Here is an 18119-nt window from a genome sequence, read left to right as displayed (position 1 = left end):
TTATGGAGGGCACTGTGTCTGTCTAAATCCTTCCTATTGCATAAAAGCAGTCCAAATGTCTTTTAAAAATCATAATTGTTTCCACTTCTGTAACTTCCTCTGGCAACTCATTCCAAACACCCGACTATCTTCTGAATGAAACAGTTTCCCCAGAGCTCCCGTTTGAATCTCACCTTAAGACTAGGCCCTCTAGTTTTTGATCCTCAATTCTAGCAAAAGTGTTCCCTTTATCCATGCCCCTCATGATCTTGACACAGTAAGGTCACTTCTCAGCCTCCTATGCTCCAAATATTGTAAATAAATAAAGCATTGCCAAAGCCTGTCCTGGGGTTGCAAAAAAATGATTATTGATGCTCATTTCTTGTCTCTGTCTAGGCTTAACTCTGAAACATGAAACTGTGTATAATGCAGTTGGTTCCTGTCTGCTGTTTGTTCACACTCGCAGTACAAGGCCGTAAGTATACAGAACGACCCAAATAGTTTGTCATGGTGCCTATTATGCATTCTGCCTACTTTATAGAAATCCTTCAGTAAAATCATGGCTGCTTCTGCGCCTCAAACCCATTTACCAATGTCCATATCCCTCATTTCCTTTACCATCCAAAAATCTGATCTTGCCTTTGATGTACATTTGTTCGGCATATTCATAGTTCTCAGGAGTTTCAAAGTTTCCCAGTCCCCATATTTTTTCCCATCCCTGTTTGAACACCTTGAGTCTCCAGCTAAAGAAAATAGACTTACAGCATATTGTGAATCGAGCTTGTCAATCCTTTTGGTAATTAGTTACATTTCAGTGAAACTACCTGTTCTTCTATACCTCAGTTGAGAAAAGGCAAGACATGCTCAACCACTCCTTATGCATTCAAATACATCTCGATCCAGGAAGCAATATTCTGCAGTCAAACTGGCAGACTCTTTATTGCCCTCCTGATATGTGAGATGCATCACAGCACACATTCAATTGCCCATTTACAAACTCTTTCACTTCAGATTCACTCCTTTGCAGCTCTTTTATAGCCATGTTGTTATGCTGATTCCTATTACAGAGGTAGAAAGTCAGTTATCTCTGTTTGTCCACAGAAACTACTGTGACACTTAAAGCACCAAAATTTGTTGGTCTAGAAATTGGAAGTCTTCGAAACATCAGCGTTACTCCAAGGTAGGTGCGGTTTGAGGTAATGCTCAGGCAAGCGGAGCACCTAATTGGTGATTTTGCGCACAGGTCTTATTGCACTGGGGTGCTTATGACATCCAGGGACGAACATCCGAACTGCAGTTCAAGGCTAACTCAGTATTCAGTTAATTATGTCCCATTTGTAGGTTATCCCAATAAAGCCACACTGTAGGAAGGATATGATTGTGCTGGAGATGAGATGTTGCCTGGGTAGCAAGATGTTAGTTTTGGGGAAAGATTGGATAGAGTCATAATATCATACAACATATAAACAAGCCACTTGGCCTGCCAACCAGTGGGCTACCATCCATATTAATCCCATTTGCCTATACTTAGCCCATAGCTTTCTGTGCATAGGCAATTCATGTGCTCAGAGAACATAGACAGTACAGCCCACAATGATTGTGTCGAACATGATGCCAAGTGAAACTGATCACATTTACCTGTACATGATCCATATCCATCTATTCCCTGTACTTCAATGTGCCTATCCAAAAGCCTCTTAAATGCCACTATCATATCTGCCTCCACTACCACCCTGGCAGCACGCTCCAGGCCCTCACCTCTCTCTACGTTAAAAAAACTTGCCCCGCACATCTCCATTAAACTTTCCTCCTCTTATTACTATTCCCTCGAGTTAGACATTTCCACCCTGGCAAAGCTAGACACTTCCTAAATGGCGTCTCACAGCACTGTTTCAACCACTCTCTGGCAGTGTATTCCAGGTACTCCTTCAGATTTCCTCTAAATCAATTACCACCTTACCTTATATCTGTTTCCTCTACTTTAATTCACCTTCAAGAAGGGGAAAGGGTTCCTGCACTCTGCCCTATCTATGTGTAGGAAAGAACTGCAGATTCTGGTTTAAACCGAAGATAGACACAAAATGCTGGAGTAACTTAGCGGGACAGGCAGCATCTCTGGAGAGAAGGAATGGATGACGTTTTGGGTCAAAACCCTTCTACAGTCTCAAAAAGGGCCTCAACCCGAAACGTCACCCATACCTTCTCTCCAGAGATGCTGCCTGTCCCGCTGAGTTACTCCAGCATTTTGTGTCCATCTTTTGCCCTATCTACACCAGTCATCATTTTATAATCCTTAATCATGTCCTCTTAACTTTCTCTACTCGAGGGAAAACAGACCTAGCCTCTCCAACCTCTCCTCAAAACTGAAATGCTCTACCCCAGGCAACATCCTGGTGAATCTCCTATGTTCCCCTCCCGATCCACCCTTTCTCAGCCCCTTTTCCCAACCTAAAACTACTCTCCACACTGTCAATAAATCTGCCAATATTCATGTAATCTACAATTTTCGTGATCATGGATCCTACATCCACATCATTCATCCCTCCTTTCAAGGGTCCCCACACTGATCTGTGGAGAGCATCATGAGTCACAGGTATCCAACTGCATAAACAACTCTCACCACCGCCGTGTCTCTTATCACCAAGCCAGTTTTAGATCAAACTTGCTGCTATGTCTCCTCAAATCACAAAACTTTGGTTGTATTCAGATATCCTGAGGGTTTAAAAGGTGCTACATAAATGCAGATTGTTATTTATCACTGTGACAAATGTTTAGAAATGCCCTGATCTGCTCTTTCCTCAGTGAACCTCTGCAGGAAATGTTATTTGTTACATTTAATGTGACATTCTCCTCCAAACAGGCTTCAGTTGTTGAACTTCCAAAAAATGTAAGTAATGACAGAATTTTCAAACTCTGCTCAATGTTCCATTTTAATTGGTTCTTTATTTACCTGGGACATTTTATGAGATGCATATCATGAGCATGATATACTGGAAACACAAATCTTCTTTTGTGTGGAGTGCACAGCCTAAAATTGTTGGACAACTTGTTCTATTTGATCTTCCGTTTGTGCACGTTGATTGCATTAGTCAAAACAGGGCGGACCACGTGAAGGTTGCAATCTTCCACCCCAAAACAAATAAGCTGGCATCTCTTAACAACGTAGAGAAGTGGAGTCATAGAGTTCTACAGAACGGAATCAGACCCTTTGGCCAATCGTTCCATGCTGACAAACTTCCATACCAGAGTCAGTCCCATTTGCCTGCATTTGGCCCATATCTCCCAAAATCTTTTCTATCCCTATACCTGTGCAATATCTTTCAAATATTGTAACCGTACCCACCTCTGCCCTTTCCTCTTCATTGACTCTGCACAAGAAACAAGCAGCGATGCTTATCACCAAATATCGATTTTGCCTCCAACTCGAGTCCCTGTAAAAGTGCGTTCAGATCTTTAATGATTAGAATTCAGTAATGAGTGTGTCATTAGAACATGTTTTCACATGCAGCAATTCTTAGGAATGTGACATACCTGTGTGATGTGCTTTCACTGACAAATTTTATGTAATCCTAAAACTTTAAACTGTGAAAAATCAAAGTAATTGCCTAATTGTCCTGCAGAGATGGTGGCTAGATTGATATAATCTATAAAAGTTTGCAAGGTTTTGGAGAGGAATTGAGGGCGGAAGACTGCTAATGCAACACCATTCCACAAGAAAATGTTGCTTTGTTGTTCGGGTTATACTTTGTGGATAGCTGCAACTATGTGATTGATCACCCAATGAGAAGCATAGACAGTCAGGACCTTTTTCCCAGGATGGAAAAATCAAATACTAGAGGGTATAGGTTTAAAGTGAGAGAAGCATAGTTTAAAGGAGATGTGCAAGGGGGCAATCTTTTTACACCGAGGGTGATGAGTGCCTGGAACGTGCTTCCGAGAGTAGTGGTTGCATAGAGACTTTTGCATAGGTATTTGGATATGTAGCGAATGGAGGGATTTGGATTATGTGCAGCTAAAGGGGCCGAGCTTAAGTAGGCATCATGTTTGGCACAGACATAACATATAAGATTGTTTGAAACATATAAGATTATTAAGGGCTTGGACACACTAGAGGCAGGAACATGTTCCCGATGTTGGGCGAGTCCAGAACCAGGGGCCACAGTTTAAGAATAAGGAGTAAGCCATTTAGAACGGAGACGAGGAAACACTTTTTCTCACAGAGAGTTGTGAGTCTATGGCATTCTCTACCTCAGAGGGCGGTGGAGGCAGGTTCTCTTGTTGTTGCTCCTCTCCAGAAATATTATAAATATTAACCTTTGTGTGCTTTATTTGAACAGATTACATTGCCCGCTCACTCAAATGCAACATTTTTCCAAGTTAAAGGAGTTGGAATTGGTCGGGTCACCGTATTCCTTGAAAGCAGCAATGGCAGCAGCAGCAGCAGCAATGTGACCGGGTGAGTTGATGTCCCCTGGAAAGTCTTTGCGCCTTTTTTTGTAAACCAGCGTCTGCAGTTTCTTGTTTCTACATTCTGGTAAACCTTCTCTGCACCCTTTCCAAAGCCTCCACACCCTTCCTATATTGGAGCAACCAGAACTGCACGCAAAGTTCCTATAAAGCTGCATTATGAAAATTTGTGAATTTGAATCGATTCATGTTGTAATATAAGTCCTAAGCAGTGAAAATGTGAAATAAATTGACATAGGAAGAAAAGTGGATAATTGTCAGAGGATGACAGTTCATTCTTTAGGTTAAGATATGAGTTGGATAAATTAGTACAAGGAGCTGGCGGGTGCTATGAGCCAAACAGAAGGTAAAAGGATATTGACAGGCTGGGCAAGGCAGCATGGAATTGGAAGAACACATGTGAAGATTAAATCAGGAGACATAGTTGAAACAGAGAGGATTGGTGTTAACAAAACTGATGAATTGGCTCCACAAGGTGGAGAAAATAATGAAATAAAAGTGTAAGCAAGAACTCGAGTTGAAAGTTGTACAGGAGGAGACAATTTTGTGAGAAAAAAGCTCCTTGACTGTAACAGGCGTGCTTTAGAAGAGGTAGGTTTACAAATGGTCAGTTGATTATCCCCGTTGATCGGAACTGAGCAGTTGTGTTGTTTCTGCATTTCACTTGTTCACCCTGGTGAGGGAGTCCAAGATCATCGTATGCATCTAAAACCTTTCATCTTGCACGAACACATTCGAGAAATGACATGGAACCTCTCTGGTTCGTTTAAGAGGATGGTTCTACCCATGTGCTTCATTTAATCTTTGTTGTCTTTGAAACAACAGCTGTTTGTATTACACAGTGAAATGTCCCAGATGCTTCACTGGATCACCTTCTCTGAATTTAACACTGGGCCATGGGACAGAGATCCCAAGGCAGAGAGATATAAGGAAGGTATTACAATCTAGGAGCTTAGGCTGTAGACACATTTATTTGAGGTTAGACCAAGCGTAGGCTTGGCGATCGCTTTGCTGAACCCCTCCGCTCGTTTCGCAATAACCAACCTGATCTCCCGGTCGTTCAGCACTTCAATCCCCCTCCCATTCCGAATCTGACCTTTCTGTCCACGGCCTCCTCCATGGCCAGAGTGAGGACAACCGTAAATTGGAGGAGCAGCACCTTATATTTCGCTTGGGCAGTTTGCATCCCAGCGGTATAAACATTGACTTCTCTAATTTCAGGTAGTCCTTACTTTCTCCTTCCCTTCTCAGCTCTCCCTCAGCCCACTGGCTCCACTTCATTTCTTCTCCCCCCCCCACACATCAGTCTGAAGAAGGGTTTTGGCCCAAAACGTTGCTATTTCCTTCGCTCCATACATGCTGCCTCACCCGCTGAGTTTCTCCAGGACTTTTGTCAACCCTCTATTTGAGGTTAGTTTTGATTTCCCAGTTATCCCAGCACTGACTTCCTATTTGTGGTCCTTGTTGACAACTGTGTTTAGGCCATGACTATAGAATTCCCTCCCTACACCCCAGCTATCTTCTTCCATGCTGAACTTCCTCAAAAGCCCATCTGTTACCAAACTTTTCATCATTCTTCCCAATATTTTCCACGCAACGTCTATCCTGTTAAGTTTAATATGTTCTTCTTGTTGCTTATCTGTAATTAATGTAAATTGTTTAACTATATCATTGTTTTTGTAGAACTCTGGCAAGAATTCATTTTCTGGTAATGCAGAGCAGTGTTCTGAACATCTTGATTCAAGTGGTTGGCTGGGTTTATTTCTTGGCCTGGTCTATCTCATTCTACCCTCAAGTGATTGAAAACTGGAGACGTAAAAGGTAAGCTGTGTGCTGGAAACATTTGAATATCATTTCATAACATGAGAAGCCTTATGTGACAAGGACATTTATACATTTGGTGTATTAACTCGTTATCATCTTTCCCACAGCCAACAATGAACCATTGTGGGCTCCACATTTCCTTAATTATCACTGCTTTCTGCGCATCTTCCATTCATTTGTCCCAAGGACCACCTATAACTCTCGTTCCCCTTTCCCCTGACTTGGACTGAAGAAGTCTCGATCTGAAACGTCACCTATTCCTTTTATCCAGATCTGCTGCCTGCCTTGCTGAGTTATTCCAGCTTATTGTGTCTGTATACAATTGCTGAATTCTGTAAGATAGTCAATTAATTTAATTGGAAATCAAACATCTATTGACGTGTATCTTTTCCATCTGTGGGATGTGCACCACTTTGACAAAGCCACAATTTATTGCCAAACCCTGATTGCTCATAAGGTGATGATGAACCACCTTCCTGATCTGCTCCAGTAACTGCAAGGATAATTCACAGGTCATCTTGAGTAGTGAATTCAAGTACTTGACCAAGATAAGAGGTGGGTCACCTCTGTTGCTGCAGTATCTGCTCAGTTGTAGGAAATTAATGATAAAAGCAGCAACACTGTCTAGAATAGGATGAGGACTGACCATTGTAGTCATCCAGTACAGAAAAAGACCCTTCAGACCACCGTCTCCATGCCAACTATCAAGTATCCATCTATACAAATCCCATTTACTAACAGTTCGTTCACAGCCTTCTATGCCCTAGCAATTCAAGCACGTTTAGATGCTACTTAAATGTTATGGGAGTCTCCTTCTTCACCAAGCCCACAGTTATAAATTTGTGATCACACTCGGGACGAAAAATTCTTCCCTCATATCCCCCTTAAATCTCTTACCCCAGTCCTTAAACCAAATTTTTTCTGGTTTTAGTCATCTTTAGTTTGGGGAAAGGTGTTGTTTATCCTGCAATATAAATTTAAGAAACTATTTTTTAGATTCAAGAGTCTCCAAAATTATAATCTCTGGATTATTCGTACACATTCCAGTGAGCATAGGAATAGCAAGATAGATCGGGTGAATTTATGACTATAGATCTGGATAGGAGGGAGTGATAGCTCTAGACTGCTGAATCGTTGTGATTTTTTATGGGGAAGGTGGGACATGTAGAAACTAGGCAAGTTGCATCTGAACAGGGATGGGACCAACATCCTTATGGGAGGATTGCTGATGCTGTTGAGGAGGGACTTGAAGAGATTCACCTGGATCTTGCCCAGGATGTAATGTTTTAATTATGGGCAGAGACTAAGAAAGCCACGTTTCTTTTTGTTGGAGCAGATGGACATGGGACAGATCTATGAATAATTATGAGGGCATAGATAGAGCAAATAGTAGGAAACGTATCCCGATCGCTGAGGTGTCAAAAAAAAGGGCATAGGTTGAAGAGATTTAGAGGTTCAGTGGAAGAACTCTCACCCACAGGATAACTGTAATTTTGAACATTGCCTGATGGGATGGCGGAGGTAGGTACGGTCACAACTTATGAATAGTATCTAGACCAGCACTTGAATCAGCAGGCGTAGAAGACTACAGACTAAGTGCTGGTAATGGGATTAAGAAGATTAGTTGCAATGGACATAATGAACTGAAAGGAATGTTTTTCACTGCATGACTTGGGAATTGTGCCTCAAAAATTAATTGTATGTAGAGCTCAATGTGTTTTAGATTTTGTTTACTATTTGTGAATTGTATTGTAAGCAAATGGATTTATAATGAGCAAGGTGCTACTGCATGACATATTTCTTCTCTATCTCAGTGTGGTTGGAGTTGGTTGGATTGAATTTTGATTTTCTGGCGCTGAATCTGACTGGTCATATTGCTTATGGAATGTTCAATGTCGGTCTCTACTGGATTCCTCTTATTAAGGTAATATTTAATTTCATATATTACTGTAATATTCAATTTAGTTCTTCCCAAGCACTGAAAACTTGTAGTGATTCCATGTCGGTGCTATCCTGGCCATTGTTCGATATGACTCAGCGTTTCTCAACCTTTTTAACCTTGCGGAACCTTTGAAATAATTTTCATGTCTCAGGGAACCCCTGAGTTGGGGGATGCCAGGCCCGCCACCATTTTGAGATTGCGTCATAACGGTAATGTCTGGTGTCACAACGGGGACCCGTCAGCCGCACCTGCAGTTGGGGGAGGATTGCCGGGCCAGGATCGCCATTTTAACATCCAGCGTTGTGTATAGGTGAGGGGGAATATTGCGTTGGGGGAGGGGGACCCAACGGGTCCACACTTGGTCTGGTTCAGGGGTGTCAAACCCATTTTAAGTCACGGGCTGGATTGGGCAAAATGCGACTTCATGTGGGCCGGATCAGTTGTGCACACACGCATGCTCCCACAACTTTCGTTGCCTTCGTTTTTTCAACCTGCTCTCATATGTCTCAGTCTCTGCTATAACTACAAAGTGTTTCACTTTACGAATTTTGTTTCTTATGAAGAAGATTGCCTAGCAAGCATTACTTTTATGATTGGTATTAACTTACAGTCATAGGCTACAAGAAAGTTGTGATGAGGGAGAGAGAAAAAACTATGCTATTTTGGCGAAGATTATTTTGGGAGCCACACCCTTTCCATTAATAAACCATTTGAAATTGTACATTAGCAGACACAAATGTAGACCTAGCGAAACAAATTGTTTCGTTAGGTCTACTTCTCTGCCACCATTTCAGTGCTGGCATCCAAGAGAGATGACCCTCCTAACGTGGGAGACAACCAGTGATGGTGATTATACATCAAGGTACAGATACAGAGACTCCGGGTTGTGGCCCCTCCCGGTCAGTGCGGGTTCCTCGGACGATTGGGAGACTGGGAAGGGCGTAGAACAAAGATGCTTTGCGGTCGGTTGAGCTCCCTCCTCCGCCGTTCAGCTCCACACAGTGTGAAGAGAAAAGTATCCACAGTGCAGCCCGCACCGCATTTTTACCACCCCCCCCCACAGCATTCGAACCCAGCACCTGGCCGCTCCGCACCAGGCAACCTAACCCCGCTCAGCGCCCGCCCCCTCCCTCCCTCATTGGCCACAGCTGACTGCCAAGAAGGCGGTCCCTTCTCCTATTGGGCCATCCTGTAGTCAGTCACGCGGGATGACGGCCAGCCTGTTTGTCTGACTCTCTGCGCGTTCAGACCCCCCCCCCCCCCCCCCCCCCCCCCCCCCGAACGGCATCTGCGGTTCAATTGGTCGGGTGTCAGTCAAGGAGTCATCACAATGCTGGCATATAAGGAGCGCGCGGCTGACTAGGGAGGTGGGTCAGACGCACGAGCAGTGGCTCAAGGGGAGCCCGGACGTCCCGTCACCATGGGACATCTGCATCCCGATCTGGTACCGGAGACAGCTTCAGCCTGCTCTGGCATTGGGGAAATCATCCCATGGGCCGGATGCGGCCCGCATACCGGTAATTTGATACCCCTAGCGACCTCTCGCGGAACCCTAGCGTTCCGGGGAACCCCGGTTGAGAAACGCTGATATGACTGGTCCAGGACAAATTGCTGATGATATTTACTCGTAAGAACTTGAAGCTTTCAACCATCTCTACTTCGGCGCTGAATATTGTCCAAAATTGTTTTTTGCTGGTGTTTCAGAGTCAGTTCATGAAGAGTAATCCAGGAGGGATAAACCCAGTTGGAGCCAGTGACGTCTTCTTCAGTCTTCATGCCGTCTTGCTGACAGCATTTACAATCTGTCAATGTTTCCTGTATGAGGTTAGTCAACCTGTGAGACTTATTTAGAATTTTGCAATAATGTGGCCCTTTGCCTGTGTTTGTTTTCACTTTACCTGATCAAATCCCATTCTAATTCTATTTTTAATCAATTTATTCTCTTAATTAGTTGTTCTGTTGTAAAGTGTAAATAATTTTGCTTTTATTTGGTGTAATTGCTCATTTCTTCAAATATACTGAATTCTTCAAATATGTTTTCTCCAAATATTGAAAAATATATAGTTATCAACACACGAACCACTAGTCTTTTGAGATCTGATTAGATGCCTCACGTCCCACTCTGGACGTATTTATTCCACTCCAGGCTTTCATTCTAACTCTTAACCATTCATTCCAGACAAATTTGAGTGAAACTTCAGTCGCCCCTTATGAGAACAGGGCCTATGATGTATCTGGGATCATGTAAAATAGTTTGTACTGAACTATACATCTTGATGTATAAGATGCAATTTCTGCCTTTTCAGTTCTCTTGTGTGTCTACAACTGGATCGCCAATGATTTTTAAAAAAGTCTATTTGATTTGCAACCATTTTCTGTTGTGTTGTTCCATCTCTCTGTACTCTGTCAGCAGGTTCGGTCTGTTCACTAGTCAGTTCCCTCCATCACCCCTGCATTTACTATAAGTAACATTGTAACATTCTAGAGTCAAGGTTGTTTTAATGTCATGTCAGGGGGAGGGAGATAGATAGATAAGGGAATGTGAAGGTGTGAAAACTGCAAAGGGAATGGAAATCAAGGAAAATATAGAATAGATCGTTGTCAGCTGGGAGAAGGCAACGACAAAGCAAACAGATAAAATGTAGTCGGAGACAGCAAGATTGGTCAGAGAACTGGGAAGGGGGAGGGATGGAGAGAGGGAAAGCAAGGGTTACTTAAGTTAGAGAAGTCAATGTTCATACTGCTGGGATGTAAGCTGCCCAAGCGAAAAATGGGGTGCTGTTCCTCCAGTTTGTGCTGGGCCTCACTCTAACAATGGAGGAGGCCCAGGACCAGGTTTATTGGAATAAAAAATAATGAGAGGTTATCAATGTACAAGATTCCTACATGGTAGATTGGAGGTAGTAGCCAGTTTCATTTGATTTTACAAAGTATTTCCCTTTATAAACTTTAATTAATTCTCTCCCCCCCCCCCCCCCGGGCCCCACTGCGCTCCCACTTGCCGGCCCGTCAGCCACGCTTGTGCAGTTGGGGCAGGGTTGCTGGGCCTGCTATCTGCGTGTATGCAGTTACGGGTATCTCTGGCATCACAACGGGTACGTCCCAAAATGGAAAAATGAAATTCTTACTTGCAGCTGCACAACAGATATGTAAACACAATACTCCATAAAAACCCGAATAAACAACAGAAAAGGTATATATTTAATTCCTTCAAAAATCTACACAAAGTATTGCTGTTTTGTTTTCCCACTAATCCCACAAACATCCATTTGTCTTACATCTGCTTTAGTATTCCTTTACCATCTAATTATGACATTGCATTATTTGTGTCCTGTGCTTATATATTTATAAGTTTATGTGAAATGTTTAAATGCCCCCTTAAAATCATTGTGAACAAGTTCCCACTGCATAATTCCAGTTAATGTTGTAATCCTCTGATCTGCAATCTTCCCTGTTGCCCCAGATGCTCCTATACACAGAGCCTGGCTTCATTTTGATCCAACATCTCTTATTTTGCTTTTGTCATTTGAGACATTTTGTTCAAAGTTATGAAGGTTCTGACATACTTTCTTGTATTCATTCCACACAGCGAGCTGAGCAGAAAGTGTCGAAGATTGCTACTGTAATTCTAGTAGCTACCTGGCTGTTTGGTCTTGTCACCCTGTTTGTGACCATTGCCAACAAAATCACGTGGCTGCAATATCTTTACTATTTCTCCTACATCAAACTTGCAATTACACTGATCAAGTACATCCCCCAGGTAAGTGGTGAAGAATCTGCAGGTCATGGGATACAGTGGGAAAAGGTGGCTGGTTTCTCATTAGTGAGACATTGTTAGAATGGGAATTCAAGTGCCGCTTGAATGTTACTGGTTCTCGTGATCTCCAGCTGTTCCAAGGGATGGAAGTTCAATAGCATGAGAATGCTGAGGACTGTGCATCGTAAGGCTGACTTCTGGGAGATGGCAGGATTCCTGTCCAGCAAATTAATTAACCTTTCTATATAAATGGCCAGAGTGCCAACACTGCCACCTTGGTAACCAGACAACACCAACCCGTGTTTACATTGCTGCCTTTGATTAAGATGTTGAGGGGAAGGATTTAATATCATGCAAAGAGTCACAATCGCAAGACAAAATGTAAAGCTCTCTTACTGCAAAGTGGCAGTAGACTGTCAAGCATACACCTTTCCCCTCTTCCGACAACAGCAGTGTCCTCTTTCCACAATTCAGTGTACAGCAGGCAGCGAAGAAAACTAATGGCATGTTGGCCTTCATTGCGAGAGGATTTGAGTTTAGGAGCAAGGAGGTCTTACTGCAGTTGTACAGGGTTCTGGTGAGACCGCACCTGGATTATTGTTTGCAATTTTGGTCTCCTAATTTGAGGAAGGACATTATTGCTATTGAGGGAGTTCACCAGTTTAATTCCCAGTATGGCAGAACTGACATATGAAAGAATGGGTCGACTGGGCTTGTATTCACTGAAATTTAGAAGGATGAGAGGAGAATCTTATAGAAACATATAAAATTCTTAAAGGATTGGACAGGCTAGATGCAGGAAAAATGTTCCCGAAGTTAGGAGAGTACAGAACCAGGGGTCACAGTTTAAGAATAAGGGGCAGGCCATTTAGGACTGAGATGAGGAAAAACTTCTTCACCCAGAGAGTTGTGAATCTGTGGAATTCTCTACCACAGATGGCAGTGGAGGCCAATTCATTGGATGTTTTCAAGAGAGAGTTAGATTTAGCTCTTAGGGCTAAAGGAATCAAGGGATATAGAGAAAAAGCAGGAACGGGTACTGATTATAGATGATCAGCCTTGATCATCTTGAATGGCGGTGCTGGCTTGAAGGGCCGAATGGCTTACTCCTGCACTTATTTTTTTCTATATAATCCTTCAGCAGAGGCAAAGAGAAAGAAAAAAAAATATACTCTATACACCTCGTTCTTTGAAACCAACATGGCGTATATTATCTGTAAAACCACTTATTTTCTTTGTGTTTGTATGGCTCAAGATCCAATTTGATTGCCCCTTGAAAGGTAAAAGAAGTGCGGGCATCCACAGCATTAAACTGGACGCATTCCAGAGGCTCATCGAACATAGAACAGAGCAGCACAGGAACGGGCTCTTTGACACACAGTGACTGTGCCGAACATGATGCCAAGTTAACTTGATCTCTGCTCCCTACAAAGTGAGCAGGGCCTCCTGTTCAGCAGATGCTAACAATCTATATCGTGCCCTTGTGTTTCACTCTCCTATAGGCCTACATGAACTATCGAAGGAAGAGCACACTGGGCTGGTCCATTGGGAATGTGCTGTTAGATTTTACTGGAGGCAGTTTGAGCATCGTGCAGATGTTCCTACAGTCCTATAATAATGGTAAGGGTGACCTGACTTGGGAATAAAACATTCTTTAGAAAAGTTACAGTTGAGCGAGTGGTGGAATCAAAGACTCCTGAACATCCTGAAGTTCCCTCTCCCCAGGCTCTCATTCTGAAGCAGCGTCTCAACCTGAAACATCACTTATTCCTTTTCTACAGAGATGTTGCCTGACCCGCTGAGTTACTCCAGCATTTTGTGTCTTATCTTCCATTCTACGCACCTGCTAATGTCTTCCCTGTTCCAAGCCACCGAGTGAGGTGATCCTGCGGTGTTGTCAACATGGTGTTTCTCCACCAATAGAAGATGTTGATTGAAATCTCATCATTTTAGTCTGAGGCCATGTTTTAATCAGAATGAGGTAGTTAGACATACAGCGTGGAAACCAGCTCCTCAGCCCACCGAGACTGCGGCGACCAGCGATCCCCGCACATTAACACTATCCTACACATATTAGGGACAATTTACAATTATACCAAGCCAATTAACCTACAAACTTGTTCAAGAAGGAACTGCAGATGCTGGAAGATCGAAGGTACACAAAAATGCTGGGGAAACTCAGCAGGTGCAGCAGCATCTATGGAGCGAAGGAAATAGGTGACGTTTCGGGCCGAAACCCTTCTTCAGACTGATGGGGGGAGAAGGAAGGAAAAAGGGAGGAGGAGGAGCCCGAGGGCGGGGGGATGGGTGGAGGCAGCCGAGGGTTAAGGAAGGGGAGGAGACAGCAAGGGCTAGCAAAACTGGAAGAATTCAACGTTCATGCCATCCGGACGCAAGCAACCCAGGCGGAATATGAGGTGCCGTTCCTCCAATTTCCGGTGTTGCTCACTCTGGCAATGGAGGAGACCCAGGATAGAGAGGTCGGATTGGGAATGGGAGGGGGAGTTGAAGTGCTGAGCCACCGGGAGTTCGGGTAGGTTTTTGCGGACTGAGCGGAGGTGTTCGGCGAAACGATCGCCCAACCTCCGCTTAGTCTCCCCGATGTAAATCAGCTGACATCTAGAGCAGCGGATGCAGTAGATGAGGTTGGAGGAGATACAGGTGAACCTTTGTTGCACCTGGAACGACTGCTTGGGTCCTTGAATGGAGTCGAGGGGGGAGGTGAAGGGACAGGTGTTGCATTTCTTACGGTTGCAACGGAAAGTGTCCGGGAAGGGGGTGGTACGGGAGGGAAGGGAAGAATTGACAAAGGAGTTGCGGAGGGAGCGGTCTTTGCGGAAGGCGGAGATGGGAAGATGTGGCGAGTGGTGGAGTCACGTTGGAGGTGGCGGAAATGGCGGAGGATTATTTGTTGTATTTGCCGGCTGGTGGGGTGAAAGGTGAGGACTAGGGGGACTCTGCCCTTGTTGCGAGTGCGGGGATGGGGAGAGAGAGCAGTGTTGCGGGGTATGGATGAGACCCTGGTGCGAGCCTCATCTATGGTGGCAGAGGGGAATCCCCGTTCCCTGAAGAACGAGGACATTTCCGAACTTGTACAAACTTGTACGTCCTTGGAATGTGAGAGGAAACCGATCTCGGAGAAAACCCACGTAGGTCACCGGGAGAGCGTACAAACTCCGTACAGACAAACACCTGTAGTCAGGATCGAACCCAGGACTCTGGCGCTGTAAGGCAGCAACTCTCCCGCTGCGCCACCGTGCTATTCTGTTGTTTTAATCTGGGAGGTATTTTGTTAATTTAAGGCTTTACTCTGAGGAAGGTACTCAACATCTGGTGAAGTCTCTTAACATTAAGTTTGCTGATGAATCATGGGGTTTTCTCTCTAACTTTTCAAGCTGTTCAAACAAATGATGTGACTGCACAGAAGATAGACACAAAGTGCTGGTTCAGGCAGCATCTCTGGGGAAATGGAATAGCTGCTGTTCGGGTCGAGACCCTTCTTCAGACTGCGCAGGTCTGGTTTGGGCCAGTAGAGGTTTCCGTGGGTATAGGCATATGGGTTGTGTTTATGCAGCAACCTGACCTGAAATGCTGGTTGCTTTTAACACTGATATTCATTGATTCAAATTGAACTTGTTGCTTTGTAGTTTGATTGCAGTTCAGTGAACACATGTCCTGTTTTTCTTACAGATGAATGGTTGCTGATTTTTGGAGATCCAACAAAGTTTGGCCTTGGAGTATTCTCAGTTTTGTTTGATATTCTCTTCATTGTCCAGCATTACTGCTTGTACAGACACAAATCTGATGACTACAGGTCAATGAGTGAGGATAACCGAGACTGATCCTGCACCACATAACAAGAACTGTAACAGAACCACTCAGCAAAGCAGGCAGCATCATGAAGGGAATTCTGGATTTTAGGTTTCAGGTCATTGACCTTTCATCAGTGCCAGGAAAAGTTATAGATGGACCAGATGTGAGTGAAGAAACTGGGGGAGAGCAAAAAGGAATCTGTTAAATAGCAGAACCCAGCAGACATTGCATGTGCACAAAAAGAGATGTGTGCAGAGCAAAAGGAGATGGTAATGAGACAAAGAAGGTAAAGGTCATTCTGGATGGGCATAAATGGAAGAAGTCTGATCTTATCTGAAATTATCAGTGGAAAGACTGAAATAAAAATGATAAAGATAAATGTTACCTTAAATTGTTGAGTTGTCTGAGATTAGGCAGGCTGTAATACATTGTGAGGGAAGAAGTGCTTTCCCTCACTAGCACCAGATCTACAAGTTTGCTCCACCAGCATTCTAGGAGCAGTCTTCAGCTTTCATTTTTCTTAATGGCTATTATTAAACTGAAATGTCAGATGTTAATCTAACAAGGTTTCCTCTACTGGATTCCAATTTCCCTTTGGTTGCAATTGCTTTGTTAAAAATTACTGTGGCCCCACGACCAACAAAACCCCCTGGATCAGTATGGCACGGACAAAAGCTTTCTACAAGACTCGCATTTTGAAATGGAAAGTTTACTCATTTAAATTTGGCCAAGAAGCACAAGGAAACTGCAGATGCTGGAATCTTGAATAAAATAAAAGTGCTGGAAGAACTCTGCGGGTCAGGCAACATGAAGAAAGGTCCTGTCCATTTCCCTCTACACTTGCTGCCCGACCTGCTCACATCCTCCAGCACTTTGTTCTTGCTCAAAATTCAGCCTGGACTTTAGTGTTAAGTTTCAGGACCCTTGGGTTAAAATAAGTTGGTGTTCACTTCAATTACATGCTAACTAATTGTAGGAAAACATAATGTTAACACCGAGGAAGGGGTGCCTTGCAGTTGGATTCATGGTGCCTGGGCAAATGTGGAGAAAACATTTCTGCTGGGTGCCTGTATTCATCCAACCCTGTCTTCTGCAAGAACTCCATTCCGTTCACCCAGGTTTTCTGTGTCTGTGTATGATTATGTCGACTTTCAAACTGAGCTCCTCTTATACCTTTTTCCTTACTCATGGATACCACACTGCATCAAAGTCCCCAGGCACATTACTATGATTGATTCTCAACCTTATCATAATCATAATCACCAGTCTCCATGTTCACAATATCATCCTCTCTTATTCCCGACCTCTGCCCAGTATTTCAAGGTACAGTACCCTGGCTCACTCCACTGTTGCACTTCCACTCTTGCCCTGTAGCACCCTATCCATCTGTCCTGTCAGCATACATCTTCACATGGGATAGAGTCCCAACCACATCCTCTTGGTTAATCAGTTATCAGTATGTGACCTCAAACAGAAAGATGACTACCTTGCAGCCTGTACTTGCAATCCTGGCCATCTCCAGTCCCACTGTCCTCTGCTGTCTAATGAAGTTCAATGTAAACTCTAGTCTTCCAAATTCAATAAGAGTTCAACCATTTCCAATAACAATTCTGCTGCCAGGCAGCCTCAATCAGATCTATCTTTTGAATGCTTACCAGCTATTCATCACGCACCCATTTCCTCATGCCCTTTATTCTTTCCTGTTTTCTGCCCTGTCACTTTTTTTGTTTTCTCCACCCACCCCACGGTCTCCTTTCTAATTTATAACTTTGAGCCTTTTTGATAAATGGTCATTGACTTAATGTAAACCCTGTTTCCACAGAATCTGCCTGAGCTGCAGATTATATTCAGTGTTTTCTGCTTTTATTTTAGATTTACAATATTCAGTGCATTTTGTTCTTACATTAATATTTAGATCTCTCGATACCAGCCTCAAGATTTACAATTTAGCTTTTATTTGCCAGTGTGTGCTGTTTTTTCACGAGGAAAATGTATTACTCATAATTTCCTTTGTTTGTGGATGCCTGTGTGGTTTGAAATTTGATACGACTGAACCAGCTGGTTTTACCTCACATTGATGGCAGTGAGACTGGATTAGGTCTGTCCAGTAGTTTAGTGTTGAGTTTGTGCACTTTGTCCATCTTTGGCTTCTTCAACCTCCTGAATTGATTTGATAATTGGAATATGTCTTTAGATCACTGGAAATAATTGTATGCCAATGGCTGCCTTAAAACTGAACACCCATGCACTTTCTGTAAATGCTAACATTGCACAAAATGTATCAAATGAAAAGTATTAAATCTTTGTTAAAAATAAACCTGATTTCATTTTCTTGAA

At 43.3% G+C, this 18119-nt stretch overlaps 1 protein-coding gene across 1 annotated transcript in view; it reads left to right on the top strand.

The window, feature by feature from the left end:
* Positions 1–18119, top strand: part of ctns (cystinosin, lysosomal cystine transporter) — a 24131-nt gene extending 6012 nt beyond the window's left edge. Inside the window, 10 exon segments of the mRNA XM_055658852.1 lie at positions 376–454; positions 1081–1159; positions 2782–2866; positions 4317–4435; positions 6130–6274; positions 8096–8194; positions 9917–10036; positions 11802–11972; positions 13472–13589; positions 15660–18119. Of these exon segments, the coding sequence (XP_055514827.1) occupies positions 391–454; positions 1081–1159; positions 2782–2866; positions 4317–4435; positions 6130–6274; positions 8096–8194; positions 9917–10036; positions 11802–11972; positions 13472–13589; positions 15660–15811 (1152 nt within the window). The 5' untranslated portion in view covers positions 376–390 and the 3' untranslated portion in view covers positions 15812–18119.

The sequence above is a fragment of the Leucoraja erinacea genome, chromosome 29 (assembly GCF_028641065.1).
Source record: "Leucoraja erinacea ecotype New England chromosome 29, Leri_hhj_1, whole genome shotgun sequence".
NCBI lineage: Eukaryota > Metazoa > Chordata > Chondrichthyes > Rajiformes > Rajidae > Leucoraja > Leucoraja erinaceus.
The sequence above is the reverse complement of the archived record's forward strand: the minus strand, read 5'-3'. Positions and strand labels throughout refer to the sequence as shown.